Below are 26178 nucleotides of genomic sequence, written 5' to 3'. Positions count from 1 at the left end.
CATGGCTTACAGTACATTCCCCTGATGACACATATACAGTATTTTCTTAGTAAAGTAATCCATGGGAGGTGGAAAGCTTTTCCATTGACAATTATATTTAATAGCTTTTAAATGAATCAATTAATTATACAAAACACAAATGTCACAATTATTCCATAATTTACTATTTATTTTTTACTACTTAATGAACATGCTCATTTGTTTGTCTAGGTCTTTTCTTTTCTTTGTAATTGTTTCTTTATTGGGGGCGGCACGGTGGTGTAGTGGTTAGCACTGTCGCCTCACACCAAGAAAGTCCTGGGTTTGAGTCCAGCGGCCGGCGAGGGCCTTTCCGTGTAGAGTTTGCATGTTCTCCCTGTGTCCGCGTGGGTTTCCTCCGGGTGCTCCGGTTTCCCCCACAGTCCAAAGACATGCAGGTTAGGCTAATTGGTGGCTCTAAATTGACCGTAGGTGTGAATGTGAGTGTGAATGGTTGTCTGTGTCTATGTGTCAGCCCTGTGATGATCTGGCGACTTGTCCAGGGTGTACCCCGCCTTTCGCCCGTAGTCAGCTGGGATAGGCTCCAGCTTGCCTGCGACCCTGTAGAACAGGATAACTGGCTACAGATAATGGATGGATGTTTCTTTATTGATTTTCATAGTCAAGGTCACAGTGCTAGACACAGCTAGATACAGCCAACATATTTTGTGAATCAGCAAAGAGAGATTAAACAAATCAATATCAGGAAATAAATGGTAAAAGGAACAAATTGGTGTTGTTGATTCCTGTTGTATGTCCTATACATTAAGAGAAAAGAAACAACCAGGATGGCATTCCTCTTCGAAATGGTCAATAAGGTTAGTTTTTCAATGGATGTAATTTTCTTTTTAGTATTAAACTCGATTTTAATGTCACCACATAGCATGTAATCTCACTTAACAAAGTTGAAATATCAATAAATCCCTTTAGGAACCAGTTGGGAATTGAGAAGCAGGTTGCTGCAGTCTTAAGTGCTCCTATATTAAAGCAACCTCTGGCAGGCAGCCACTGCATCCCGAATCACAGAATAAGCATCAGTGTAGGACTTGGCCTCAGCGATGGTGCATCTAGACTGTAGCATCACCAATGCAAGGGGAACAACCTATAATAACAACAAATTCACATTATAGACAAGACTGTGTGTGTGTGATAATGTATTTTGCCACCATATGACAGCAGTAATATTACAAATACCTCCTACACACACACACACACACACACACACACACACGTCTGTCACATTTGCATGCACCCAGAAGCAATGGTCTGTGAACAAGCTCTTACACTGCCCCTTTCATTAGCCACCAGTGTGTGTCGTATGACATCAGTGGAGCTCATCTCGTCACTCAGCTCTTCTACGTCATAGAGAGCTCTTAACAGAGCTGTCTCACACTGTTCCCGGGTGCTGCCCGTCAACCTCTGAAGGTGAAGACATTGAATACATTTTATATTGAATTCATAATTTAAATCTGAAGCTGGGGTCACACTGCCTTTGCAGTGCAATTACCCTGAACCACTGATGAATCAAAAGTCTTTAATGAACTCTTCAGTGGCCACATATGAAAAAGCTAGGGCTGGTTGAAAACATTTAATAAAAACATTATAATAAAGTTTCTGACCAATCAATGCTCACTTCATTATAATAAGGGGCAGGAGCATACAGGCTCTAATCAGGTCTATTGAAACAGCATGTATGGTGGTGCTTGAAAGTTTGTGAAACCTTTAGAATTTTCTATATTTCTGCATAAATATGACCTAAAGCATCATCAGATTTTCACACAAGTCCTAAAAGTAGATAAAGAGAACCCAGTTAAACAAATGAGACAAAAAATATTATACTTGGTCATTTATTTATTGAGGAAAATGATCCAATATTACATATCTGTGAGTGGCAAAAGTATGTGAACCTCTAGGATTAGCAGTTAATTTGAAGATGAAATTAGAGTCAGGTGTTTTCAATCAATGGGATGACAATCAGGTGTGAGTGGGCACCCTGTTTTATTTAAAGAACAGGGATCTATCAAAGTCTGATCTTCACAACACGTTTGTGGAAGTGTATCATGGCACGAACAAAGGAGATTTCTGAGGACCTCAGAAAAAGTGTTGTTGATGCTCATCAGGCTGGAAAAGGTTACAAAACCATCTCTAAAGAGTTTGGACTCCACCAATCCACAGTCAGACAGATTGTGTACAAATGGAGGAAATTCAAGACCATTGTTACCCTCCCCAGGATTGGTCGACCAACAAAGATCACTCCAAGAGCAAGGTGTGTAATAGTCGGCAAGGTCACAAAGAACCCCAGGGTAACTTCTAAGAAACTGAAGGCCTTTCTCACATTGGCTAACGTTAATGTTCATGCGCCCACCATCAGGAGAACACTGACCAACAATGGTGTGCATGGCAGGGTTGCAAGGAGAAAGCCATTGCTCTCCAAAAAGAACATTGCTGCTCGTCTGCAGTTTGCTAAAGATCACATGGACAAGCCAGAAGGCTATTGGAAAAATGTTTTGTGGATGGATGAGACCAAAATAGAACTTTTTGGTTTAAATGAGAAGCGTTATGTTTGGAGAAAGGAAAACACTGCATTCCAGCATAAGAACCTTATCCCATCTGTGAAACATGGTGGTGGTAGTATCATGGTTTGGGCCTGTTTTGCTGCACAAGGAGGTCACACCAAATACTTCACATACTTTTGCCACACACAGATATGTAATATTGGATCATTTTCCTCTGTAAATAAATGACCAAGTATAAAATTTTTGTCTCATTTGCTTAACTGGGTTCTCTTTATCTACTTTTAGGACTTGTGTGAAAATGTTGTTTTAGGTCATATTTATGCAGAAATATAGAAAAGTCTAAAGGGTTCACAAGCTTTCAAGCACCTCTGTACCTCTCAACTGAACATGTTTGCATATTGCACAAAGTATAAATTACCTGTAGTATGTGAATGGCTCTTCTGTAGAGTTTTGTGTTAGTTACTCTGAGGTCTATCATGAAATTCATGTACACTTTTCCAATAATCACATGAGCCCCTGTGCTGATCGCATTGAGGCACCACTTAGTGGAAAGCTCCCAGTACTGTTTCTGTGTTAGAAAGAAAATAGCACTATTCAATATATATCACTTACTACCTATATAAGGATATACACTCACTGGCCACTTTATTAGGAACACCATACTATCACTGGCTAGGACATTTCTACTGTAAATCTTTGTGGAGGACGGCCCCACAAAGTCACACTTGGAAGACGCTCTGGACACTTACAGTAATGCTTTTATGTCTGTGGACTACAGTTAACTTGCTAACTTTAGGAGTGCAGTTGTCATGAACAGTTTTGCACTCAAGTTTCCATCAATGAACAGTTTATAATTTCAACAAAACAGACTTCATGTTAAAACTATAATGAACTTCCTGGTTTCACAGTTATACTTTGTGACTATACAGGGCACAGTTATAGAAGCAAGTTATTTATAATCACGTTGTCTGTTATCATCCAAATGAGGATGGGTTCCCTTTGGAGTCTGGTTCCTCTTGAGGTTTCTTCCTCATGTCGTTTGAGGGAGTTTTTCCTTGCCACCATCCTACACGCTTGCTCATTGGGGATAGATTAGGGGACAAAATTAGCTCATGTTTAAAAAGTCTTTAAATTTCTGTAAAGCTGCTTTGCGACAATGTCTATTGTTAAAAGCGCTATAAAAATAAACTTGACTTGACTTGACCACATCTTGAAGGTTGGATTCAGATCTGGTGACTGAGAAGGCCACTGAAGTACACTAACCTCATTTTCATTATCATGGAACCAGTCTGAAATAACTTTATGTCATAGTACCTTATCGTACTGGAAGTAGTCATTATAGTATGGGTAAATTGTAGCCATAAAGGGATGCACACGGTCAGCAACAATACTCAAATGGGCTGTGACATTCAAATGATGCTTGCTGGTATCCTTGATGCCCAATATGTGACCAGGAAACCATTAAACCATTAACCATTCCCCACACCATTAAACCACCATCAGCACCCTGAACTGTTGACACAAGGCAGGTTGAGTCCATGGATTCATGGTGTTGATAGCAAATTCTGATACCAAATTCTGTGCGCCTCAGAAGAAACCTAGAGTCTTCAGCCCAGACTATGTTTTTCCAAGTCTTCAACTGTCCAGTTTTATGAGCGTGTGATCAATGTAACCTCAGATTCCTGTTTTTGGCTGACTGAAGTTGAACCTGATATGGTCTTCTGCTGTTGTAACCCATAAGCAAGTTTTGACATATTGTGCTTCAAAGTGTCTGGGCATTTTTCTATGTCCTCTCTCACTAGTAAGGCTTTTCTACCTACCGCTGTTCACTGTATGTTTTTCACACCATTCTGTCTCAAATCTAAAAACGGTTTTAAGTTAAATTCCTAGGAGATCAGCAATTTCTGAAATGTTCAACCAATGTCTTGTGAGATGTTTTTCTGCTCTTCATGGTTGGGAATGGATACCATAGCCTTCCTGTCTGCTTGAACCAGTCTGACCATTCTCCTCGAACCTCTCCAAGGCATTTCCGAACACAGAACTGCTGCAGGAGATCAGCAGTTCCTGAAATACTCAAACCTGCCAATCTAGTAGCAAAATCATATTTTTCAAAATCATATGCTGTTTGATATGAACATTAACTGAGGCTTATTACATGTATCTGCATAATTTTGTGCATTGTACTGCTACCACATGATTGGCTGACTGGATTTCATGAATCATGTAGCGCACAGGAGTTCCAATTAAAATGGCTGGTGAGTGTATATTTCTATATATTTCTATATCTAGCTTACCATTAGGACAGGGTTGTCCTTATACAATGATGAGGGCCACTTAATTGTCAAGACTGTCATAAACTGGTTTTTCATTATTTCCTGAAAGGTAAATATCATTCTTTAAAAAAATAAAAATCTAACATTATGATATATTTGTAAAAAAAAAAAAAAAACAACAACACCATGGCTCATTTTACTCACAGGATCACTGAGTCCCTTAAGCTCATGGGCAATTGCATGAAGGTTTGATATGCGCTGTCTCACACTCTTGGCCAATAATGAAACCTCATTCATGTCATCTGTGAAGGCATTTCAGCATCATGTGCACTGATATCATGTAATAGTGCCAACAGTACAATGATCAGATTTGGCTCTAAATACTCCTTACCATTTTCGCTATAGAGAAATATCACTGTATCATCGTCACTAAGATTGGGTAAAATGGTGTCCACAAAATCCTTGTGGTCAATAATGAAATGTGGTCCCTAGACATCCCATAGGACATGGATAATGAGGATAGAAACAGAGAAAGGAAAGGCAGAGATAGAGACAGAGATATAGACAGAGAGAGACACACACAAAAAAACAAGGAAACAAAAGGAGCAAGACACGAATACAGGCAGTCTGTTTCCTAGATGCTACTATTCATTATTCTAGTTGAATGCAAAGCCTTTCACCTACTAGAGATGATAGATCTCCCTCTTTGTTGTTCATTTCACTGAAGCCATTGCTAACAAAGCCTCTGATATCATCAAAGCCTGGAAAAAATACAAAATGTAGCTTTGGTTGAGATTATATCATTAATATTACAATAATCTGAAAAAATCATCACACTTTTTGAATGTATTTCGAAATTATCAGTCGTGATACCTGCTCCAAATGTCGGAATGCATTCACAAGCATCAATAATCCCGATAATGCCAAGAGTCTGCCATCCAAGGTAATACACATGTCCTTTCCTTTGGAGGCTGTTTTTACAAATCATATATTATTCTTGCTTTATATTATCTCATCAGTTCTGAGAAGCCTTGGTTATTCAGGCCCATTGCAATATGTGTAAAGAAATAGCAATGTTAAAATAGCAATGGAAGTAATGGTCTGGAATTTATATTCTGTATTGCAGTCTCCAGTGTAATCTACAGTATACAGTGTACAACCCCGATTCCAAAAAAAGTTGGGACAAAGTACAAATTGTAAATAAAAACGGAATGCAATGATGTGGAAGTTTCAAAATTCCATATTTTATTAAGAATAGAACGTAGATGACATATCAAATGTTTAAACTGAGAAAATGTATCATTTAAAGAGAAAAATTAGGTGATTTTAAATTTCATGACAACAACACATCTCAAAAAAGTTGGGACAAGGCCATGTTTACCACTGTGAGACATCCCCTTTTCTCTTTACAACAGTCTGTAAACGTCTGGGGACTGAGGAGACAAGTTGCTCAAGTTTAGGGATAGGAATGTTAACCCATTCTTGTCTAATGTAGGATTCTAGTTGCTCAACTGTCTTAGGTCTTTTTTGTCGTATCTTCCGTTTTATGATGCGCCAAATGTTTTCTATGGGTGAAAGATCTGGACTGCAGGCTGGCCAGTTCAGTACCCGGACCCTTCTTCTACGCAGCCATGATGCTGTAATTGATGCAGTATGTGGTTTGGCATTGTCATGTTGGAAAATGCAAGGTCTTCCCTGAAAGAGACGTCGTCTGGATGGGAGCATATGTTGCTCTAGAACCTGGATATACCTTTCAGCATTGATGGTGTCTTTCCAGATGTGTAAGCTGCCCATGGCACACGCACTAATGCAACCCCATACCATCAGAGATGCAGGCTTCTGAACTGAGCGCTGATAACAACTTGGGTCGTCCTTCTCCTCTTTAGTCCGAATGACACGGCGTCCCTGATTTCCATAAAGAACTTCAAATTTTGATTCGTCTGACCACAGAACAGTTTTCCACTTTGCCACAGTCCATTTTAAATGAGCCTTGGCCCAGAGAAGACGTCTGCGCTTCTGGATCATGTTTAGATACGGCTTCTTCTTTGAACTATAGAGTTTTAGCTGGCAACGGCGGATGGCACAGTGAATTGTGTTCACAGATAATGTTCTCTGGAAATATTCCTGAGCCCATTTTGTGATTTCCAATACAGAAGCATGCCTGTATGTGATGCAGTGCCGTCTAAGGGCCCGAAGATCATGGGCACCCAGTATGGTTTTCCAGCCTTGACCCTTACGCACAGAGATTCTTCCAGATTCTCTGAATCTTTTGATGATATTATGCACTGTAGATGATGATATGTTCAAACTCTTTGCAATTTTACACTGTTGAACTCCTTTCTGATATTGCTCCACTATTTGTCGGCGCAGAATTAGGGGGATTGGTGATCCTCTTCCCATCTTTACTTCTGAGAGACGCTGCCACTCCAAGATGCTCTTTTTATACCCAGTCATGTTAATGACCTATTGCCAATTGACCTAATGAGTTGCAATTTGGTCCTCCAGCTGTTCCTTTTTTGTACCTTTAACTTTTCCAGCCTCTTATTGCCCCGTCCCAACTTTTTTGAGATGTGTTGCTGTCATGAAATTTCAAATGAGACAATATTTGGCATGAAATTTCAAAATGTCTCACTTTCGACATTTGATATGTTGTCTATGTTCTATTGTGAATACAATATCAGTTTTTGAGATTTGTAAATTATTGCATTCCGTTTTTATTTACAATTTGTACTTTGTCCCAACTTTTTTGGAATAGGTGTTGTATAGATGATAAACTTAGTGGCTTTTTTCATCTGAAAACTGAACACAACTGGCACTGCTCAAGCAAGTTATGCAGACAAAACCTCTAAAATGATGAGATAAATCAACACTACCTTATTGCTGCTTTTTGAACCAGGGCTGCCAGTTCATTAGTCTGTGAGTAAGTGAGTTGATGAACTTTCTCAAACGTACTGAGTTGGCTCAGTATACCACTGGTAAAAGCAACATATTGGTGTTAATATAGAAAAGGAAAACTAGTATATATTCACAAAAGGAAAACTCTTTGAAAGCATACTTGAGAGTTACTGCTTTCTTATTGCATGCAGCTTCGTGGCCTGCCAAAAGGATAGTTTCTAAAATGATTTTTGTGGCACTTCCTCCTTTCATTCTTGAAGATCCACTGATTGCTTCTGGCTTTGAGATAAAAAAAAAATTAAGCAGATATTCTCATCTCATCTCATTATCTCTAGCCACTTTATCCTGTTCTACAGGGTCGCAGGCAAGCTGGAGCCTATCCCAGCTGACTATGGGCGAAAGGCGGGGTACACCCTGGACAAGTTGCCAGGTTCACATTCACACCTACGGTCAATTTAGAGTCACCAGTTAACCTAACCTGCATGTCTTTGGACTGTGGGGGAAACCGGAGCACCCGGAGGAAACCCACGCGGACACGGGGAGAACATGCAAACTCTGCACAGAAAGGCCCTCGCCGGCCACGGGGCTCGAACCTGGACCTTCTTGCTGTGAAGCGACAGCGCTAACCACTACACCACCGTGCTTCCCCCAAGCAGATATTATTATAGTAAATTCAAAATACAGTCATTGTTTCTATATACATGTATTCATAAAGAAAACTATTTTATATACTCAAGAAATTGTCAGGTCTTCAAAAGATTACTAACTATGCAAAAGCTGTATACTGATATTTTAAAAAGTCTTTTAAAGATGGAATGTATTTTAGTCAGATAGAAAATTTTATACCCCTACTGTTGGATTGAGCACGTAGGCCTTTTGCTGTTTCTGCATTTCATTCATTCTCTCTGCAACCTCCTTGAAGTGAAATGTACAGTTCTGAATTGGTTCAGTCCTGTCAACATAATCAACAGCAATTTAAGATATTCTACTGTAAATCACAAATTTTCATTTTCCCTTCTAAGTTTATTAGCCAAACATAATGTCCTTTAATAGCTTTGGTACCGTGCCATGTCAACAGGGTTAAATCCAATCAGCACTGGAGTAAAGCTCTCCAGATTCCTGAGACAAAAGTCAAGTTGGCCAGCAACAAATGGTGCCTACAAAATAGAAAAATATCACATCAGGATAGTTATCAAAGCATAATAGTGAGCTAGGAGTAAAGAATTCAAATACATTCCACAAATGAATGAAATGACTAAACTGTTCATACAGACAAACCACAGGATATTCCAAAGAAGAGAACGTGCTTCTTTCCCGCACAAGCCTGTCCAGGAAAAAAAAAAAAGGGCTAAACCATGCTTGGTCAGATAACTACAATACCAGTCAAAAGTTTGCACACCCCTACTCATTCATAGGTTTTTCTGTATTTTGACTAATTTTCTACATTGTAGATACTGAAGGCATCGAAACTATGAAGTAACACATGGAACATATCTGGAATTAGGTAAACAAAAAAGCTTTACAAAATTTTCATATTTTAGATTCTTCAAAGTGACCACCGTTTACCTTGATGATGCTTTGCACACTATTGGCATTATTTTAACCAGCTTCATGAGGCAGTCACCTGAAACGCTTTTCAATTAACAGGTGCCTCGTCAAAAGTTAATTCGTGCAATTTCTTGCCTTCTTAATGTGTTTGAGCTCAAACAGTAAATAGTAAGTAATAAACATATAGTAAATAGCCTGATTCCACAACTGTAGTAATCCATATTATGTCAAGAACCGCTCAACTAAGTAAAGAGAAACGACATCCATCATTACTTTAAGACATGAAGTGGCTTTTAATGAATAAAAATAAAGAAAAACATTGAATTAGAAGCTGTGTTCAAACTTTTGACCGATACTGTATGTTACATACTACAGTATCATTTCCTTGTTCAATGTTTTGGTTGTTTGGTATGTGGCCGAAGCATGGCATGAGAGTAATTCATTACAACAGGAAGTAAATACTTGCTCTATGACATAATCTTTTGTTTTTCTACCTACTATTCACCTTCTCCAGTGTAAGAGCTCCCAGCAAGGGATCATCCTCTACAGTTTCTTGTGATGTCAGCAGGGACCTTAAAAATAAATAAATAAAAAATAAAAAAAAAACCTCCTAAAATACTGCAGTGTGACTTGTCATCCAGTGTAATAATTGACCAACCAGTGTTTACTCACTTGTCACCTCCAGCAATGATGTACCAATAGATTTGCTTTTGATGATGAGAAGCAAGCCACCGATTAAGGGATGTCTAAAGCCCAACCAATGAGATGAAATGAACAATTATATTAACAGAAATCACCAGTGAACTCTCATGACATCACAAATGAAATATAATAAATGTACAGAAATTCTGTAATGTGGAGGAAAATTCTTTAGGAATTATTTTTTATTTTCTTTTTACCGCCAAGAGAAATGCGATACGGCCTGAAGTTCCACATCCACTCAGGACAATCAAACTGTCTTCTGGATCCTATTGCAATAAACCATTTAAACTGTTTCCCCATACTTCTCTAGATTTCTTAGAATATATAGCCACTTTATTAGGAACACATGTACACCTGTCCATTTATGCAATTAGCCGATCAACCAATCATGTGGCAGCAGCACAATGTATAAAATCATCCATCCACTATCTGTAGCCGCTTATCCTATTCAGGGTTGAGGGCAAGCTGGAGCCTATCCCAGCTGACTATGGGTGAGAGGCGGGGTACACCCTGGACAAGTCACCAGGTCATCAGAAAGCTGACACACAGAGGCTACGTTTACATTAGACCGTATCTGTCTCGTTTTCTTCGCGGATGCACTGTCCGTTTACATTAAACCGCCTGGAAATGCCGGGAAACGGGAATCCGCCAGAGCCCACGTATTCAATCCAGATCGTGTCAGCTCCGGTGCTGTGTAAACATTCAGAATACGCGGATACTCTGTGCTGAGCTCTAGCTGGCGTCTCATTAGACAACGTCACTGTGACATCCACCTTCCTGATTCGCTGGCGTTGGTCATGTGACGCGACTGCTGAAAAACGGCGCGGACTTCCGCCTTGTATCACCTTTCATTAAAGAGTATAAAAGTATGAAAATACTGCAAATACTGATGCAAATACTGCCCATTGTGTAGTTATGATTGTCTTTAGGCTTGCCATCCTTCCACTTGCAAGTAGTAAGTGATATGCGCTGGGATCACACACACACAGTGGCTCAGTCCCGAATCACAGCTTGTGCACTTCACTCGCGCGCTGTGTGAGCTGCGCAGGGCCGGAGTGCGCACCCTCCAGAGGGCACTCGCTGTTCAGGGCGGAGTGATTTGGAGCGCAGGATGCCTGCGGAGCCGAGCGTATCCGTGTACTGGCGTTGCTATGTGCACGCAAATCGTGTATTGGTGTTGCTGTGTGCACACTAATCGTTTTAAAAACGTTAATCTGATGATCCGCTGATACGGTCTAATGTAAACATGGGCAGAGACAAACAACCATTCACACTCACATTCACACCTACGGTCAATTTAGAGCCACCAATTAGCCTAACCTGCATGTCTTTGGACTGTAGGGGAAACTGGAGCACCCGGAGGAAACCCACACAGACAAGGGAAGAACATGCAAACTCCATACAGAAAGGCCCTCGTCGGCCATTGGGCTCAAACCCAGAACCTTCTTGCTGTGAGTCGACAGCGCTAACCACTACACCACCTGTATAAAATCATTCAGTTCCAAATCAAGACCTGTTACTGTTCACATCAGTCCTTAGAAGAGGGAAAATGTGATTTGTGGCATGGTTGTTGAAGCTAGTTTGAGTATTTCAGAAACTCTGATCTCCTGGGATTTTCAAGCATAGCAGTTTCTAAAGGTTACACTGAATAGTGGAGGAAAAAAAAAACTCCCAGTGAATGGGAATTCTGCAGGCAGAAACACTTAGTCGATGAGAGAAGTCAAAGGAGAATGGCTTCACTGATTCAAGATGACAGGAAGGCTATGGAAACTCAAATGACCACTCTTTAGAACCGCAGAGAGCAGAAAAGCGTGTCAGAATGCACAGCACAACATGTCGAACTTAGTGGTGGATGAGTTTCTACCAAAAAAGACTACACCGAGTTCCACTCCTGTCAACCAAGAACAGATATCTGTGGCTACATTGGGTACAGACTCACTGAAATCGGACAGTTGTAGATTTTAAATAATGTTGTCAATTGTGCCTAATAAAGTGGCTGGTGAGTGTATATGTATCACAGTTTTTCAGATACTTATAATACAATATAAATCATAAAGTCTGTATACACAGTTCTGGTCTATGGTCTACATACCTTAAGGATCACTTCAACCCTCTTGGACACGTCCACTATTGTCTGTATCACAGATGAGCTGTTCAATGTCTATAAACATTATTATATTAACAGCTTAATGTTTGCATACAGTCCATACTGTACATCATTACATAAAGTACACCTATAACACTTAGAACAGTTTTAACACAAACCTGATACATAGGATTTCCATGTGATGTTCTTTCAAAGAGTTCTGCATCACATTTTTGCAGCATTTGTACTATTTCTTTGGGATTTGCTCTATCAATGTCTGTGGTAATTGGATTTGATTTCTCTGTGACCGGTAAGTAGGGCTCATAACTGGATTGCTATCAGGGAAATACAAAAAAATTTCCACAATAACAAAGGCATTAAAGGCAACCATGCAGGCTGTTAAAAAAAAAAAATCATAACCGTGATTATCTACGTCTTACCACAGATACACTCTATCCTCTTACCTGCCAGTGTTGCATATCCTGTATTTCGTCATCAAATTTAAGCCCCTTTGACTTTTTTCTTGTAATCTAGCTTAGGTCCTTTTGAACATGTTTCATGCATGCCACGGTTATACACGGCAAGCTCTACAGTTGCTCAGGAATTGTGCGGTGTAACTCACACTAGGCAGAAGAGAAAAACCAAGGCTCATGTAAATGGACTTTGATATTGGCTGTAAAGGTTTTTCTTTGCAGAGCAGACTTTAGCCTGCTGCACAAACCAGGTCGCAACAAACTCAGATTTTTAAGCAAAACAAAAGTTAAAATGGTCAAACTATGATTTTTATAGGCTTATTAATGCCAAGCTCAAATGCCATGCGTGCCAATTCTATACATTTAGATTGTATTTAATCACAATATATTAGCCCATTAGGCTGCTGTAGGGCAAAAAACACTGAGCTGCTGGCAATTGTCTGCAGTAGTCAGCTATCCTTTTGCTCCTAGGCAGTAAAGCAGTCCACTGCAGTTTTTCTGTTTTAATCAATGGTCCAGGATTGGTCCAACCTTGCACTGCAGTTTATGACAGCACACTGCTGCCTTTAGTCCCCAATTAGAAAGATTACTTTGGATTTGGTATGTAAGTAATTTGGCATCAACAATTAAGCAGTCAGTATTAGCACAATTCTCAGTTATGAGCATTGTCCAAAGGGGAAATGTACAGTTTACAGTTTAACAAATAGGCAAATACACATTTTAGTCACAGAGCTTATTTACTACCAAACTTCACAAGCAACCTATTTTTCAGTCACTTATAAGTACAAGCACACAATTTGGATACAACTATTAGTTTGAAAAGTAAAAATAATAGAAATGGGATCTTTCAGGGCGGCACAGTGGTGTAGTGGTTAGCACTGTCGACTCACAGCAAGAAGGTTCTGGGTTCAAGCCCAGTGGCCGACAGGAGCCTTTCTGTGTGGAGTTTGCATGTTCTCCCCGTGTCCGCGTGGGTTTCCTCTGGGTGCTCCGGTTTCCTCTACAGTCCAAAGACATGCAGGTTAGGCTAATTGGTGGCTCTAAATTGACCGTAGGTGTGAATGGTTGTTTGTGTCTATGAGTCAGCCCTGTGATGATCTGGCGACTTGTCCAGGGTGTACCCCGCCTTTCGCCCGTAGTCAGCTGGGATAGGCTCCAGTTTGCCCGAGACCCTGTACAGGATAAGTGGCTACAGATAATGGATGGATCTTTCAGTTATCCTACTGTGTTGCTCTAATACCAACTGGGGAAGGAGCTGTTCAGCAGAGAAGTATGCTAAATACTTGATTTTAAAAAAAAAATAAATGAATGCCTTAATTCATTTCATGTTTTTAAATGTATAAATTAAATATAAACGGATCAAAGTTGATTTAGAAAATGTACAGAAAAAGATAGAAAGTCATAAAAAATGCTGAACAGGGTGGTTTTTTTTTTTTTTCACAATTCGAAAGGACATTACCACCAACCAAAGTGATAATGATCATTTTGGGTGGTCCACTACCCAAAGATATCCAACCAAGATTGGGGTGGGGATGGGGGTTTAATTCATTCTTCTCATCTCATCTCATTATCTCTAGCCACTTTATCCTGTTCTACAGGGTCGCAGGCAAGCCGGAGCCTATCCCAGCTGACTACGGGCGAAAGGCAGGGTACACCCTGGACAAGTCGCCAGGTCATCACAGGGCTGACACATAGACACAGACAACCATTCACACTCACATTCACACCTACGGTCAATTTAGAGTCACCAGTTAACCTAACCTGCATGTCTTTGGACTGTGGGGGAAACCGGAGCACCTGGAGGAAACCCACGTGGACACGGGGATAACATGCAAACTCCACACAGAAAGGCCCTCGCTGGACACGGGGCTCGAACCCAGAACCTTCTTGCTGTGAGGCGACAGCGCTAACCGTGCCGCCCTGGACCATTCTTAATGCAGACAATTCTAACATGCAGTGTTTTAGTCCTGTAGCAGAGAAAACCACATATACTTACAAAATACTAAATCTCTCTCTCTCTCTCACACACACACACACACACACACACATTTATGGAGTTAATACTTGTAATAATTACTGAGAAAAAAAAATAAAAAGACCAAACAGTGCATTGAATATTGGCATACAAGCATAAGTAGTGTCATTCATAGCAATAACCTCTGGGCATATCTCAAATAAATAACTTAGAACATTAATAAAACCGGGCGGCACAGTGGCGTAGTGGTTAGCGCTGTCACCTCACAGCAAGAAGGTCCGGGTTCGAGCCCCGTGGCCGGCGAGGGCCTTTCTGTGTGGAGTTTGCATGTTCTCCCCGTGTACGCGTGGGTTTCCTCCGGGTGCTCCGGTTTCCCCCACAGTCCAAAGACATGCAGGTTAGGTTAACTGGTGACTCTAAATTGACCGTAGGTGTGAATGTGAGTGTGAATGGTTGTCTGTGTCTATGTGTCAGCCCTGTGATGACCTGGCGACTTGTCCAGGGTGTACCCCGCCTTTCGCCCGTAGTCAGCTGGGATAGGCTCCGGCTTGCCTGCGACCCTGTAGAACAGGATAAAGCGGTTAGAGATGATGAGATGAGATGAGATTAATAAAACCTACAACAGTCAGAAATGTAAATTTTGTTTACCCCAATCCACTATAACACTTGAAATTTAATTATAATGCTTCAGAAATATTACTATCTTTGCATTACTGTATGAATTCATTCGACATACACATGGGACAGCTAATGAAGTTACATGAAGTTACATCATTTGAATTTCTCAAAGATCGTAGGATGAAGAAGGCGGCGATCATTTTTTATCCTTATTTTCAATGATACTGTGATACTGATGAATGACTGTGATATTCTTACCTGGCTACTTTTAAGCTTGCTTTCATTACCACTATATGTGAGAGAGAAAAAGAAATGACAGGCATGGTGGGTCTAACACTAGCACATTTACAAGTGGTCAACTAATCAAGAGCCACTTGTGGACCTTAGCAGGTTTTCTTCTTTGGGCTGGCATCTTGTTACCATTGATTGTTACCATTGATGGCTGGTTTGCTGGGAAGTATCGTCACCAAAAATGATTGGAAACATTCATTCATTTTCTATACCACTTATCCATTGCAGGTTGCAGGTGAGCTGGAGCCAATCCCAGCTGACATTTAGCATGAGGCGGGTTGCACCCTGAACAGGTCGCCAATCTGTTTTTCCACTGCTTTAAGTGTTCTTTTAGCTCTGCCATATCTTTGTGCTGTACGTGGTTGTGGTTACAACAGTACTCGTGACTGTGGCACGTTCCGATTTTTTGGAATTCCGTCCGTGATTCAGAAAGAGGGCGAGGAAACTCTGAGGCTTAGTACGGAGAGGAGATGAGCACGGCTGAACAACATCAGCAGGGCTGATCTAACAGAGCCTAAAACCAAAACAGCTCATGTTTGCAGTAATAATTGTTTCTCGATGATATCATGGAAGAATTTTATTTCGTGTTGCTAGAATTTTGCTATAAAATGAGCGTTCTCTTGTCGTGGTTCACTCGGTCGTTGTTATAATTTTAACATGTGTATTCCCATTTCACTTCTAGGAGCGCCAGCAAAATTATACGATAGAAACAATCCAGACTGGACACCCACTCAGAAAATGGGCTACGTTTCGCCCGAGGTCAGACTTGATTCTTCGGCAGCCAAACCAGATAGAACGTGATATATATCTGGGTACTCGATGGTCAGTAGAAGCGTCTTCTACCAACCATTTTTGAAGATGTTCTACTCACTTTTCTGAAGATGCTTCTACCGACCATCGATATCACGTTCTATCTGGTTTGGCTGCCGAAGAATCAAGTCTGACCTTGGACGAAACATAGCCCATTTTCTGAGTGGGTGCCCAGTCTAGATTGTTTCTATCGTATAATTTTGCTGGCGTTCCTAGAAGTGAAATGGTAACACACGTGTTAAAATTTTAACAATGACTGAGTGAACCATGACAAGAGAACGCTCATTTTATAGCAAAATTCTAGCAACACGAAATAACATTCTTCCATGATATTATCGAGAAAGCTTTTGAATCTCACCTGAGATAAAATGATTACTGCAAACATGAGCTGTTTTGGTTTTAGGCTCTGTTAGATCAGCCCTGCCGATGTTGTTCAGCCGTGTTCGTCTCCTCTCCGTACTAAGCCTCAGAGTTTCCTCGCCCTCTTTCTGAATCACGGACGGAATTCCAAAAAATCAGAACGTGCCATGGTCACGAGTACTGTTGTGACCATGACTATATACAGCACAAAGATATGGCATAGCTAAAAGAAGATGGTTGGTAGAAGCGTGTTCAAATCGTAGTAATACTGAGAAAATTCAGCATGGTTTACAGACACGCTTTCAGCGGCTGCAATCCTAGGCCAAGTTTACATTAGACCGTATCTGTCTCATTTTCTTCGCGGATGCACTGTCCGGTTACATTAAAACGCCTGGAAACGCCGGGAAACGGGAATCCGCCAGGGTCCACGTATTCAATCCAGATCGTGTCTGATCGGGTGCTGTGTAAACATTGAGAATACGCGGATACGCTGTGCTGAGCTCTAGCTGGCGTCGTCATTGGACAACGTCACTGTGACATCCACCTTCCTGATTCGCTGGCGTTGGTCATGTGACGCGACTGCTGAAAAACGGCGCGGACTTCCGCCTTGTATCACCTTTCATTAAAGAGTATAAAAGTATGAAAATACTGCAAATACTGATGCAAATACTGCCCATTGTGTAGTTATGATGGTCTTTAGGCTTGCCATCCTTCCACTTGCAAGTGGTAAGTGACTTGCGCACAGCGGCTCAGTCCCGAATCACTGCTCGTGCACTACACTCGCGCACTCTGTGAGCTGCGCAGGGCCGGAGTGCGGACCCTCCAGAGGGCACTCGCTGTTCAGGGCGGAGTGATTTGGAGTGCAGCCGCTGAGGAGGAAGCGATGAGCCGCACTGACACATTTCAACTTACGTGCCGGATTAGCGTATCCGTGTATTGGCGTTGCTGTGTGCACGCTAATCGTTTTTAAAAACGTTAATCTGATGATCCGCTGATACGGTCTAATTTAAACCCCACCCTAGTTGTTATATATCCACCACCGTCATGGCGGACGCTCATGACGTAGCACATTTTGATCGTGTGGTTGCGTCATCTATGGGCAATTTAAGGTCACCAGTTGACATCATCATCATAATAATAATGGGCGGCACGGTGGTGTAGTGGTTAGCGCTGTCGTCTCACAGCAAGAAGGTCCGGGTTCGAGCCCCGTGGCCGGTGAGGGCCTTTCTGTATGGAGTTTGCATGTTCTTCCCGTGGGTTTCCTCCGGGTGCTCCGGTTTCCCCCACAGTCCAAAGACATGCAGGTTAGGTTAACTGGTGACTCTAAATTGACCGTAGGTGTGAATGGTTGTCTGTGTCTATGTGTCAGCCCTGTGATGACCTGGCGACTTGTCCAGGGTGTACCCCGCCTTTCGCCCGTAGTCAGCTGGGATAGGCTCCAGCTTGCCTGCGACCCTGTAGAACAGGATAAAGCGGCTAGAGATAATGAGATGAGATGAGATGAGGATGATCTATAGGTTCCTGGAGGAATAAAGCTTGCTCCTGACAGCTGCACCACGTTCCCTGATCCCTATAAATTACCGAAGCATTCGATTCACTGAAACGGATCGGTTAGAAAGAGTCGATTCAGTGATTCTCTGTGGCTATCACTATTCAGAAGGCGAGAGAGAGAGAGAGAGAGAGAGATGGAGCTCACCACCACCTGTAGGTCATGCGCTTGTGTCGCAGCATCGCAGATTTATTGGTATTCTTAAAGCGTAGTGACAAAACGAGGACGCAAAATGAACCATCTCTGCACTGGACACATACGGATAGATTTCTTTTACCACACATCTGCAGTATGAGTTCGATGAACTGGTGAGATTTGACACATTTGCTGTTACTGAAGTCTACCGCTAATGGCACATGTTTTTGCGTAATTACGCTTCAGATTAAAACAGCGTTGGAACCTGACCTGCTCGCTTTGTAATTGAGGCTAGATATTACACTGCTGTCCAATATTGGAGTGTGGAAGAAAAAAAAAGAGAGAGAGAAAGAAACAGCCTCTGGATTGCATGCTGAAGGCGATGCTGTGGGTGAAAATGGTGGCGAGTTAAGTTCATGTTCATTCTGTGACCGCGGGTGCAGGAGTTGGGCAGGACGCACGGCACTGACTGTGAAGTTTGCGCACCACTAATGTGACTGAAGGTCCGACAAGTTGATGGGATTGTAACATTTTGGGCAACTTCAAGGAAGATATGAGTGCTCTCCTTCCTGCTGTCAGCTCTCTCCAGCTGCTGGTGTGCTGCCACATCTGCCTTAGCCAAGCAAGTGAGTGAACAGAGTATCTAATCCCTGCCATTTCTTCTTCTTCTTCATCACCATCATCATCATCATCATCATCATCATCTCCATGTCAGAGTCTTACTGACATGGTCTGATCCTTCATGACTGATTTACACACAACAGATCTTGCTCTCAATGCAGTGTTTGTGGGTCATGTTATTTATTAGGTCACTGGATTGAGTTACAGGCTAGGTGGAACCTAGCCTGTTGTAGATCAAATCAGTGAGAACTTCAGGCGGCATAGCACTATTCCCTCACAGCAAGAAGGTTCCAGGTTCGAACCTCACAGCTGATGGGGGCCTTTCTGCGTGTTCGCCCCGTGTCTGCGTGGGTTTTCTCTGGGCGCTCCGGTTTCCCCCAGTTCAAAGACATGCAGATTAGGTGCAACGGGGCGACTGGAACTGGAGCAAGCTGTAGAGGTTTCTCAGCCACATGTATATCTCTCTATGGCAAAGCTAAATAAATAAATGAGCTTCCTAGTGAAATGATTGAATGGTGCATGATCTGGGGTGGCATAGTGGTGTGGTGGTTAGCACTGTTGCCTCACAGCAAGAAGGTTCTGGGTTCAAGCCCAGTGGCCAACGGGGGCCATTCTGTGTGGAGTTTGCATGTTCTCCCCGTGTCTGCATGGGTTTCCTCCGGGTGTGCCGGTTTCCCCTACAGTCCAAAGACATGCAGGTTAGGCTAATTGGTGGCTCTAAATTGACCGTAGGTGTGAATGTGAGTGTGAACGGTTGTTTGTCTCTATGCGTCAGCCCTGCAATGACCTGGTGACTCGTCCAGGGTGTACCCTGCCTCTCGCCCATAGTCAGCTGGGATAGGCTCCAGCTTGCCTGTGACCCTGCACAGGATAAGTGGTTACAGATAATGGATGGATGGGTGCATGATCTGGATGTGTTTAAATGTGTAAGCTTGTGGCTGCACAATATATCATTCACTGTTTAATGCAGTATGTAACTTTAGGCTACTTGACCAGTACTGATATAGCAGAAGACTGCAGTAAGCCCTCTAACCAGTCACAGTTTCATTGTGTGCTGCAAGCATGCTGACCAGTTCTGCACATTTAGATGTTTCAGTAGATCATGGTATCCACGCTTCTTAACAAATTTAAAACTATTTTGTCCAAATAATTCCTCAAGGGTTAACCATTTCGTCAAGGATTTACTAGTTAGTTTTAAGTATGGTGCATGGGGGGGGGACTCCGGGGAAATGCTAGAGCGAGAGGGGAGAGAAGAATATTGGAGCTTCTATATGCAGATGACCAAGCCATCTTTGCAGAATCAATAGAAGAACTACAAACCATCCTCCAGATTTATGATTTACGCGATTTGGACTGAAAATGTCGTACACGAAAACAGAGACGATGGCCTTCAATGTCAGCGATGCCGTCAAGAACCAAGAGAGTCTTGTTGATGTCGGGGGAACCAAATTAAAGAACGTCAGAAGTTTCCGATACCTGGGTTACACAATCACAAACTCGAGACAATACACAGAATCTTGGCACTAGAATCAGATCCACTTTTGAGAAATGGAACGAGCTCAAACATGTGTTAACAGATCATCGTATACACCTGTCCATTAGAATAAAGTTCCTCACTGCCTGCGTGAGATCCCGACTCTTATATAATGTTCAGACATGGGAGCTGACTGCAAAAGAATTAGCGAAGATCGAGGTGGTCTGGAATGGTTTCTTAAGGAAGATGGTGAAAGGTGGATATAAGCGACAAAGTGATGAGGATGTGGGTAATATGAGCGATAATGGGAGACAGGAGTGGAGGTTCAAATATTCAAACGCGGATTTGCACCATATAACTGGGACTAAATCAATCAAGTCCGTCTGTATTGCTCATCAACTGAAATACCTGGCACACATCTGCAGGATGGACAATGCAGACATCAGAAAGCAGATACTGTTTGACGAGCAGTCCTCAAAATGGACAAGGTTCGAAAGACTGTTGGGCATGGATGCCCAGCAGATCAGGCGACAAATGATGGACAGAGAGAACTTTATGTGCCTCATTGACATGGGTGTACCCCAAGGAGATAAGTCTTCAGAAAGGGGAACATGATGATGATGATGTGTGTGTATACATGTAACATGTATAATTATAATTACTGTACAGTTTTATTTTAACTATTATATTTTATAATTTCATTTAAAGGGAGGCACGATGGTGTAGTGGTTAGCACTGTCGCCTCACACCAAGAAGGTCCTGGGTTTGAGCCCAGCAGCCGGTGAAGGCCTTTCTGTGTGGAGTTTGCATGTTCTCCTCGTGTCTGCGTGGGTTTCCTCCAGGTACTCCGGTTTCCTTCACAGTCCAAAGACATGCAGGTTAGGCTAATTGATGGCTCTAAATTGACCGTGAGTGTGAATGGTTGTTTGTCTCTATTGCCGCTTTTCCACTACCAACGCAGCTGAGTTGGGCTGAGCCGTGCGGTGCTGAGTTGGGCTGAGTCGAGCTGAGTGGGGCTGTTGGAGTTGCATTTCGACTACAACCGCGCTGAACTGTGCTGGCTGGAAGTGGGTGGACACATTGGGTGGAGTTAGCGAAAGTGGGTGGACGTCACGTGATGTCGTTAGGCGGCGCAAACAGTGACATCAGTGACCTTTTAAGCGGTAGTCTCATGATCCGGATAGTAAACAATAAACATGGAGGACATGGAGTCGTTAGTGTTGCTGGTCTTGGTGCTGTGGCTTGTTGTCACCGACAACGCCAACAGATACTGGCAAGAGCGTATAGATGAGGCGAGGCGCATAAGGCTTCAGAAATTCTCGTAATTCGTGCTCGCGGGGCGTGTGTGGGCATGTGAGGACACTCCTCCTCACCAATCAGTGCACAGGGGAGTGTCTCCTCACGCCCCTAGCCCCACTCGGCTCAGTTTGGCTCGCTTCAGCCCTACTCCAAAACCCTGCGAGTTTTGGGTGCTGAGTAGGGCTGAAGCGAGCTGAGTCGTGCTGCTCTGAGGTAGTCAAAACACGAGCCGTGTTGGGCTGAAGTGAGCTGAAGTGAGCTGAAAAAGGGTAGTGGAAAAGGGCCATATGTGTCAGCCCTGTGATAACCCGGCGACTTGTCCAGGGTGTACCCCGCCTCTTGCCCATAGTCAGCTGGGATAGGCTCCAGCTTGCCTGTGACCCTGTAAAACAGGATAAGCAGCTAGAGATAATGGATGGAATTTAATTTAAACTCATTTATTTAAAGGTAGGGTAGGTGACATTGGAGAAGCCAGCAAAAGTATGCTAGATTTTGAAAGTATCCAACTGAAAAATCTCACCCACTCCCTTCAGGCCTTCGTCCAAGGCCAAACATCCAAAAAACATGACATTGCCTGACTACTTCTGGACCGCAAGGGGGAAACAAAATTTCGCCCAAACCAAACCAAACCAAACCAAACCAAACCAGATCATTATTTGTCTAACAGAAATTTAGCAACCATGGCATCACTTCAACTCCCTTGTCACCTTTGTTGAAAAGCCATACCAATGTTCACCTGTTTTTCACCATAGCCTTTTCTACTTCAGTCTTTCTTTTCTTGCTTCGTTTAGTAATGCAAGTTGTTGTAGATATCACATTAGGTGTAACTGGAAATTTTGGCCGTCCTTTCTCTGCCACTCTTGAGTGCACAGAGGTAGGCAGGTAGCCTATCCGGTTATTTCATGCAGACCAAATGAAATAATTGGACAGTTTTTTATTTTTTACAACCCTGCACTTACCACAGATTGCATTTTTTTCTTTTTATTGTCAAAGCATTTGATTTATTCATTGCTTCGGGGATGAATTTCAAGAAATATAACCCAAAAAAAGGTTTCTAAAATAAATTGCCTACACTAGCTTTAAATTTTCATATTAAAATGCACCAGACCACCTGAATAGTAGATAAAATATATGCAAATCGAAAAGTATCTGCCTTCAAGCTTACACTTAAACTTGCAGAGTAATTTTTAGCTCAGATAGCACCATATGATTCAGCTATCTAGAAGGCACAAGTACATCATATCTGTATGATAAATGAGATGGATCTTCGGGTCTTCATTTAAGTCTTGAACTAGGCGTGGTATTCGAGCAGTAATTCATAATTAATTTGCCTTACAGCTTTTATCCTAATTTCTTTTCTGAATTCATGGAATCGTGCCAGTATTGACTTCCAGCAATTTAATTTTTGCAGAGCATAACATAATTATTAAGGCTTCTTCTTCTTCTTCTTCTTCTTCTTCTGTTGTTGTATAATGCCATTATGCTGTTAGAGCTGACAGTTAATCGCTATAACTAATAGTTCACAATCTGACTCCATTCACCTTTTACATTTTTTTTTTTTTACTGAACAAAAAAACGTTTCAAATGATGAAATATCTTTTTAAAATACAAACGCAGTAATAGCATATATGAAGGTTTTACTTTTAACTAAAGGACTCACATGGCTGCATGTGTACTGAGGTTATAGGGATGGGCTGAGTTCAGATTATAGTGATGATGGATTGTAGCAGCCTTTGTCAACTAGCCTCTCATCCTTCTAACTATAGAAGAGAATGAAACTCAGAGTCCGAATACATTAGCATAATAACCCAGAAGACAATTACAACCAACTACAGAATCTCATACATATTCATTCATTCATCTTCAGTAACCGCTTTGTCCTGGTCTGGTTCACGGTGCCTGTCATGGGTGCACTGGCCAGTAATACACACCGGATGGGACAATGGTCTATAACACACACACACACACACACACACACCCCTTGGGGCAGTTTAGAGTAGCCATTCCATCAACTGACATATTTTTAGGAGGTGGGAGAAAGAACAAGCACAAATTCCACACAAACAGAGACGAAGCTACCCGCTGTGCCATAGTGTCACCCTGGTACATATTCATAAATTCAAAATGCTTAGCTGTTCATTCAGTTAATGACAGCTATTTAGCCAGACACAAACTCAGCAGAATTTGGAAATCCATAAAAACACTTTTCAGCCTTATCTACCATAATCACATCAAACTTTTATTCATTTAGAAGAACATTAGCCAAACAAAGCATATTACAGTACACTGACAACACAGCTGTTGCTGACTAGCAGGATTTATGTTTTCATTTATTGATCTTATTAGAGGTAGTCTTTCAAATGTAGGCTTGCACTGTTTTTTTTGTTTTTACACAAGATAAAGTGGCTAAAAGTATACGGACACCTGACCATCAGTCCCATACATACTGTACTTTTTGAACATCCCATTCCAGATTTAGTCCTTCTTTATTGTTCTAATAACATCCACTCTTCATGGGAAGGCTTTCCACTAGATTTTGGAGCATGGGTGTGGGGATTAGCCCATTCAGCCACAAGAGCATGAATGCGGTCAGACACTGGAGTTGAGTGAGGAGGCCTGTAGTGCAGTCAGTGTTCCAGTTCATCCCAAAGGTGTTCACTGGGGTTGAGGTTAGGGCTCTGTGTAGATCATTGGGTTCTCCCAACCCAACCTTAGTAAACCATGTCTTCACATACCTTGCTTTGCACAGGGGCATTGTCATGCTGGAACAGGTTTAGGCCTCTTAATTACAGTGAAGGGAACTTGTAATTCTACAGCATACAGAGGTACTCTAGACAACTGCATGCTTCCATCTTTGTGACCACAGTTTGGAGAAGACCCACAAATTGCTGTGATAATCATTTGTCCACAAACATTTGGCCATATAGTGTATACTGTATAGCATAAGTGTCACAATTCAGTTTATACCCCCTGCTAATTTCTAACTTCTTCAGATGGGTACTTGACAAATAGAGGTCTCATCTCATCTCATTATCTCTAGCCGCTTTATCCTGTTCTACAGGGTCGCAGGCAAGCTGGAGCCTATCCCAGCTGACTACGGGCGAAAGGCGGGGTACACCCTGGACAAGTCGCCAGGTCATCACAGGGCTGACACATAGACACAGACAACCATTCACACTCACATTCACACCTACGGTCAATTTAGAGTCACCAGTTAACCTAACCTGCATGTCTTTGGACTGTGGGGGAAACCGGAGCACCCGGAGGAAACCCACGCGGACACGGGGAGAACATGCAAACTCCGCACAGAAAGGCCCTCGTCGGCCACGGGGCTCGAACCCGGACCTTCTTGCTGTGAGGCAACAGCGCTAACCACTACACCACCGTGCCACCCATTGAAATCCAGGATACAGTTATTTTCGACAGCTGTTTTTCAGTTCACTCCTTACTTCAATTCCTTATATTTTTTTCTTAAATAAGAGCTGTCACATTACAGGACACTAGAAATGGACACATACATTGTCTAACAGAAACATTGAAATCTGTATAAATATTAAGAGATTAATACTCACCTTTCAAACTTCACAGCACTCCTCAATAACTGAGTTACTTCCTGGTAGGGGTTCCGTTTTGAAGGCCCCTACAGTTGTCCATGCAACTGCCTGTTCAAAAACCTGAACTTCCATGCCGCAGGACGGCATTTACGTTACAAAATTTAACTTGTTGTAAACATTACTGTATAATGTTTTTGCAAGTCAAAACCTTTTTTTAAAGTAGTTAATATTTGCAAAATAATGCCAAAGCTTTTATGAATTATTCCAAATGTTGCTGGTTTATTTTATAGCTGTTTATATTTCATGTCTCATTCGTGTTACAGTCACACCACAGGTCATTTGGCATCTCATCTCATCTCATTATCTCTAGCCGCTTTATCCTTCTACAGGGTCGCAGGCAAGCTGGAGCCTATCCCAGCTGACTACGGGCGAGAGGCGGGGTACACCCTGGACAAGTCGCCAGGTCATCACAGGGCTGACACATAGACACAGACAACCATTCACACTCACATTCACACCTACGGTCAATTTAGAGTCACCAGTTAACCTAACCTGCATGTCTTTGGACTGTGGGGGAAACCGGAGCACCCGGAGAAAACCCACGCGGACACGGGGAGAACATGCAAACTCCGCACAGAAAGGCCCTCGCCGGCCCCGGGGCTCGAACCCAGGACCTTCTTGCTGTGAGGCGACAGCGCCAACCACTACACCACCGTGCCGCCGTCATTTGGCATAACAACCTTAAAATAAACATGAACAAAATATATTTTTTCATACAAAAGTAAATTTACAACATAAAATACTGTAATTTTCTTCATTTACTTATGATTTTTGGAAGGAAAAACACATTTTAGTAAGTATTTACACTATGTTACACTAAAATCACACGTCACGTCAACCACCCAGATATTCAGTGGAGAAGCAGCTACGGTACATCACAATCTGATATGGCTGCTCTACTGCAAAACTGTGCAGAGGCTG

The 26178-nt window shown here is 42.1% G+C and overlaps 2 protein-coding genes across 6 annotated transcripts in view; one reads left to right on the top strand and one right to left on the bottom strand.

Annotated features, from left to right (window-relative positions):
* Positions 1–77: 77 nt before the first annotated feature.
* Positions 78–25286, bottom strand: gckr (glucokinase (hexokinase 4) regulator). Of its 5 annotated transcripts, XM_060934541.1 has the most exons (21): positions 25216–25274; positions 13402–13511; positions 12503–12661; positions 12218–12373; positions 12045–12113; positions 10150–10218; positions 9923–9996; positions 9756–9822; positions 8973–9026; positions 8765–8859; positions 8549–8654; positions 7863–7981; positions 7681–7779; positions 5681–5778; positions 5492–5568; positions 5199–5295; positions 5012–5109; positions 4829–4909; positions 2953–3102; positions 1303–1437; positions 78–1120 (listed from the first exon to the last, which is right to left on the bottom strand). In XM_060934541.1, exons 3-21 carry the CDS (start codon positions 12515–12517, stop codon positions 1001–1003), a joined length of 1779 nt encoding a protein of 592 aa, XP_060790524.1. In that variant the 5' UTR covers positions 12518–12661; positions 13402–13511; positions 25216–25274; the 3' UTR covers positions 78–1000. The 5 variants fall into 5 exon arrangements, with proteins under 5 accessions (XP_060790524.1, XP_060790525.1, XP_060790526.1 ...); XM_060934542.1 differs by lacking the exon at positions 13402–13511 and having other exon boundaries at positions 25216–25286; XM_060934543.1 differs by lacking the exons at positions 13402–13511; positions 25216–25274 and adding an exon at positions 14749–14915.
* fndc4b (fibronectin type III domain containing 4b) overlaps positions 20254–26178 on the top strand; it is a 20457-nt gene continuing 14532 nt past the window's right edge. Inside the window, exons 1-2 of the mRNA XM_060932818.1 lie at positions 20254–20328; positions 20525–20633. Coding sequence (XP_060788801.1) covers positions 20254–20328; positions 20525–20633 — 184 coding nt within the window. The remainder of the gene's footprint in view (positions 20329–20524; positions 20634–26178) is intronic.

The sequence above is a fragment of the Neoarius graeffei genome, chromosome 11 (genome assembly GCF_027579695.1).
Source record: "Neoarius graeffei isolate fNeoGra1 chromosome 11, fNeoGra1.pri, whole genome shotgun sequence".
NCBI classification, from domain to species: Eukaryota; Metazoa; Chordata; class Actinopteri; order Siluriformes; family Ariidae; genus Neoarius; species Neoarius graeffei.
This window is presented reverse-complemented; position numbering and strand designations above follow the sequence as displayed.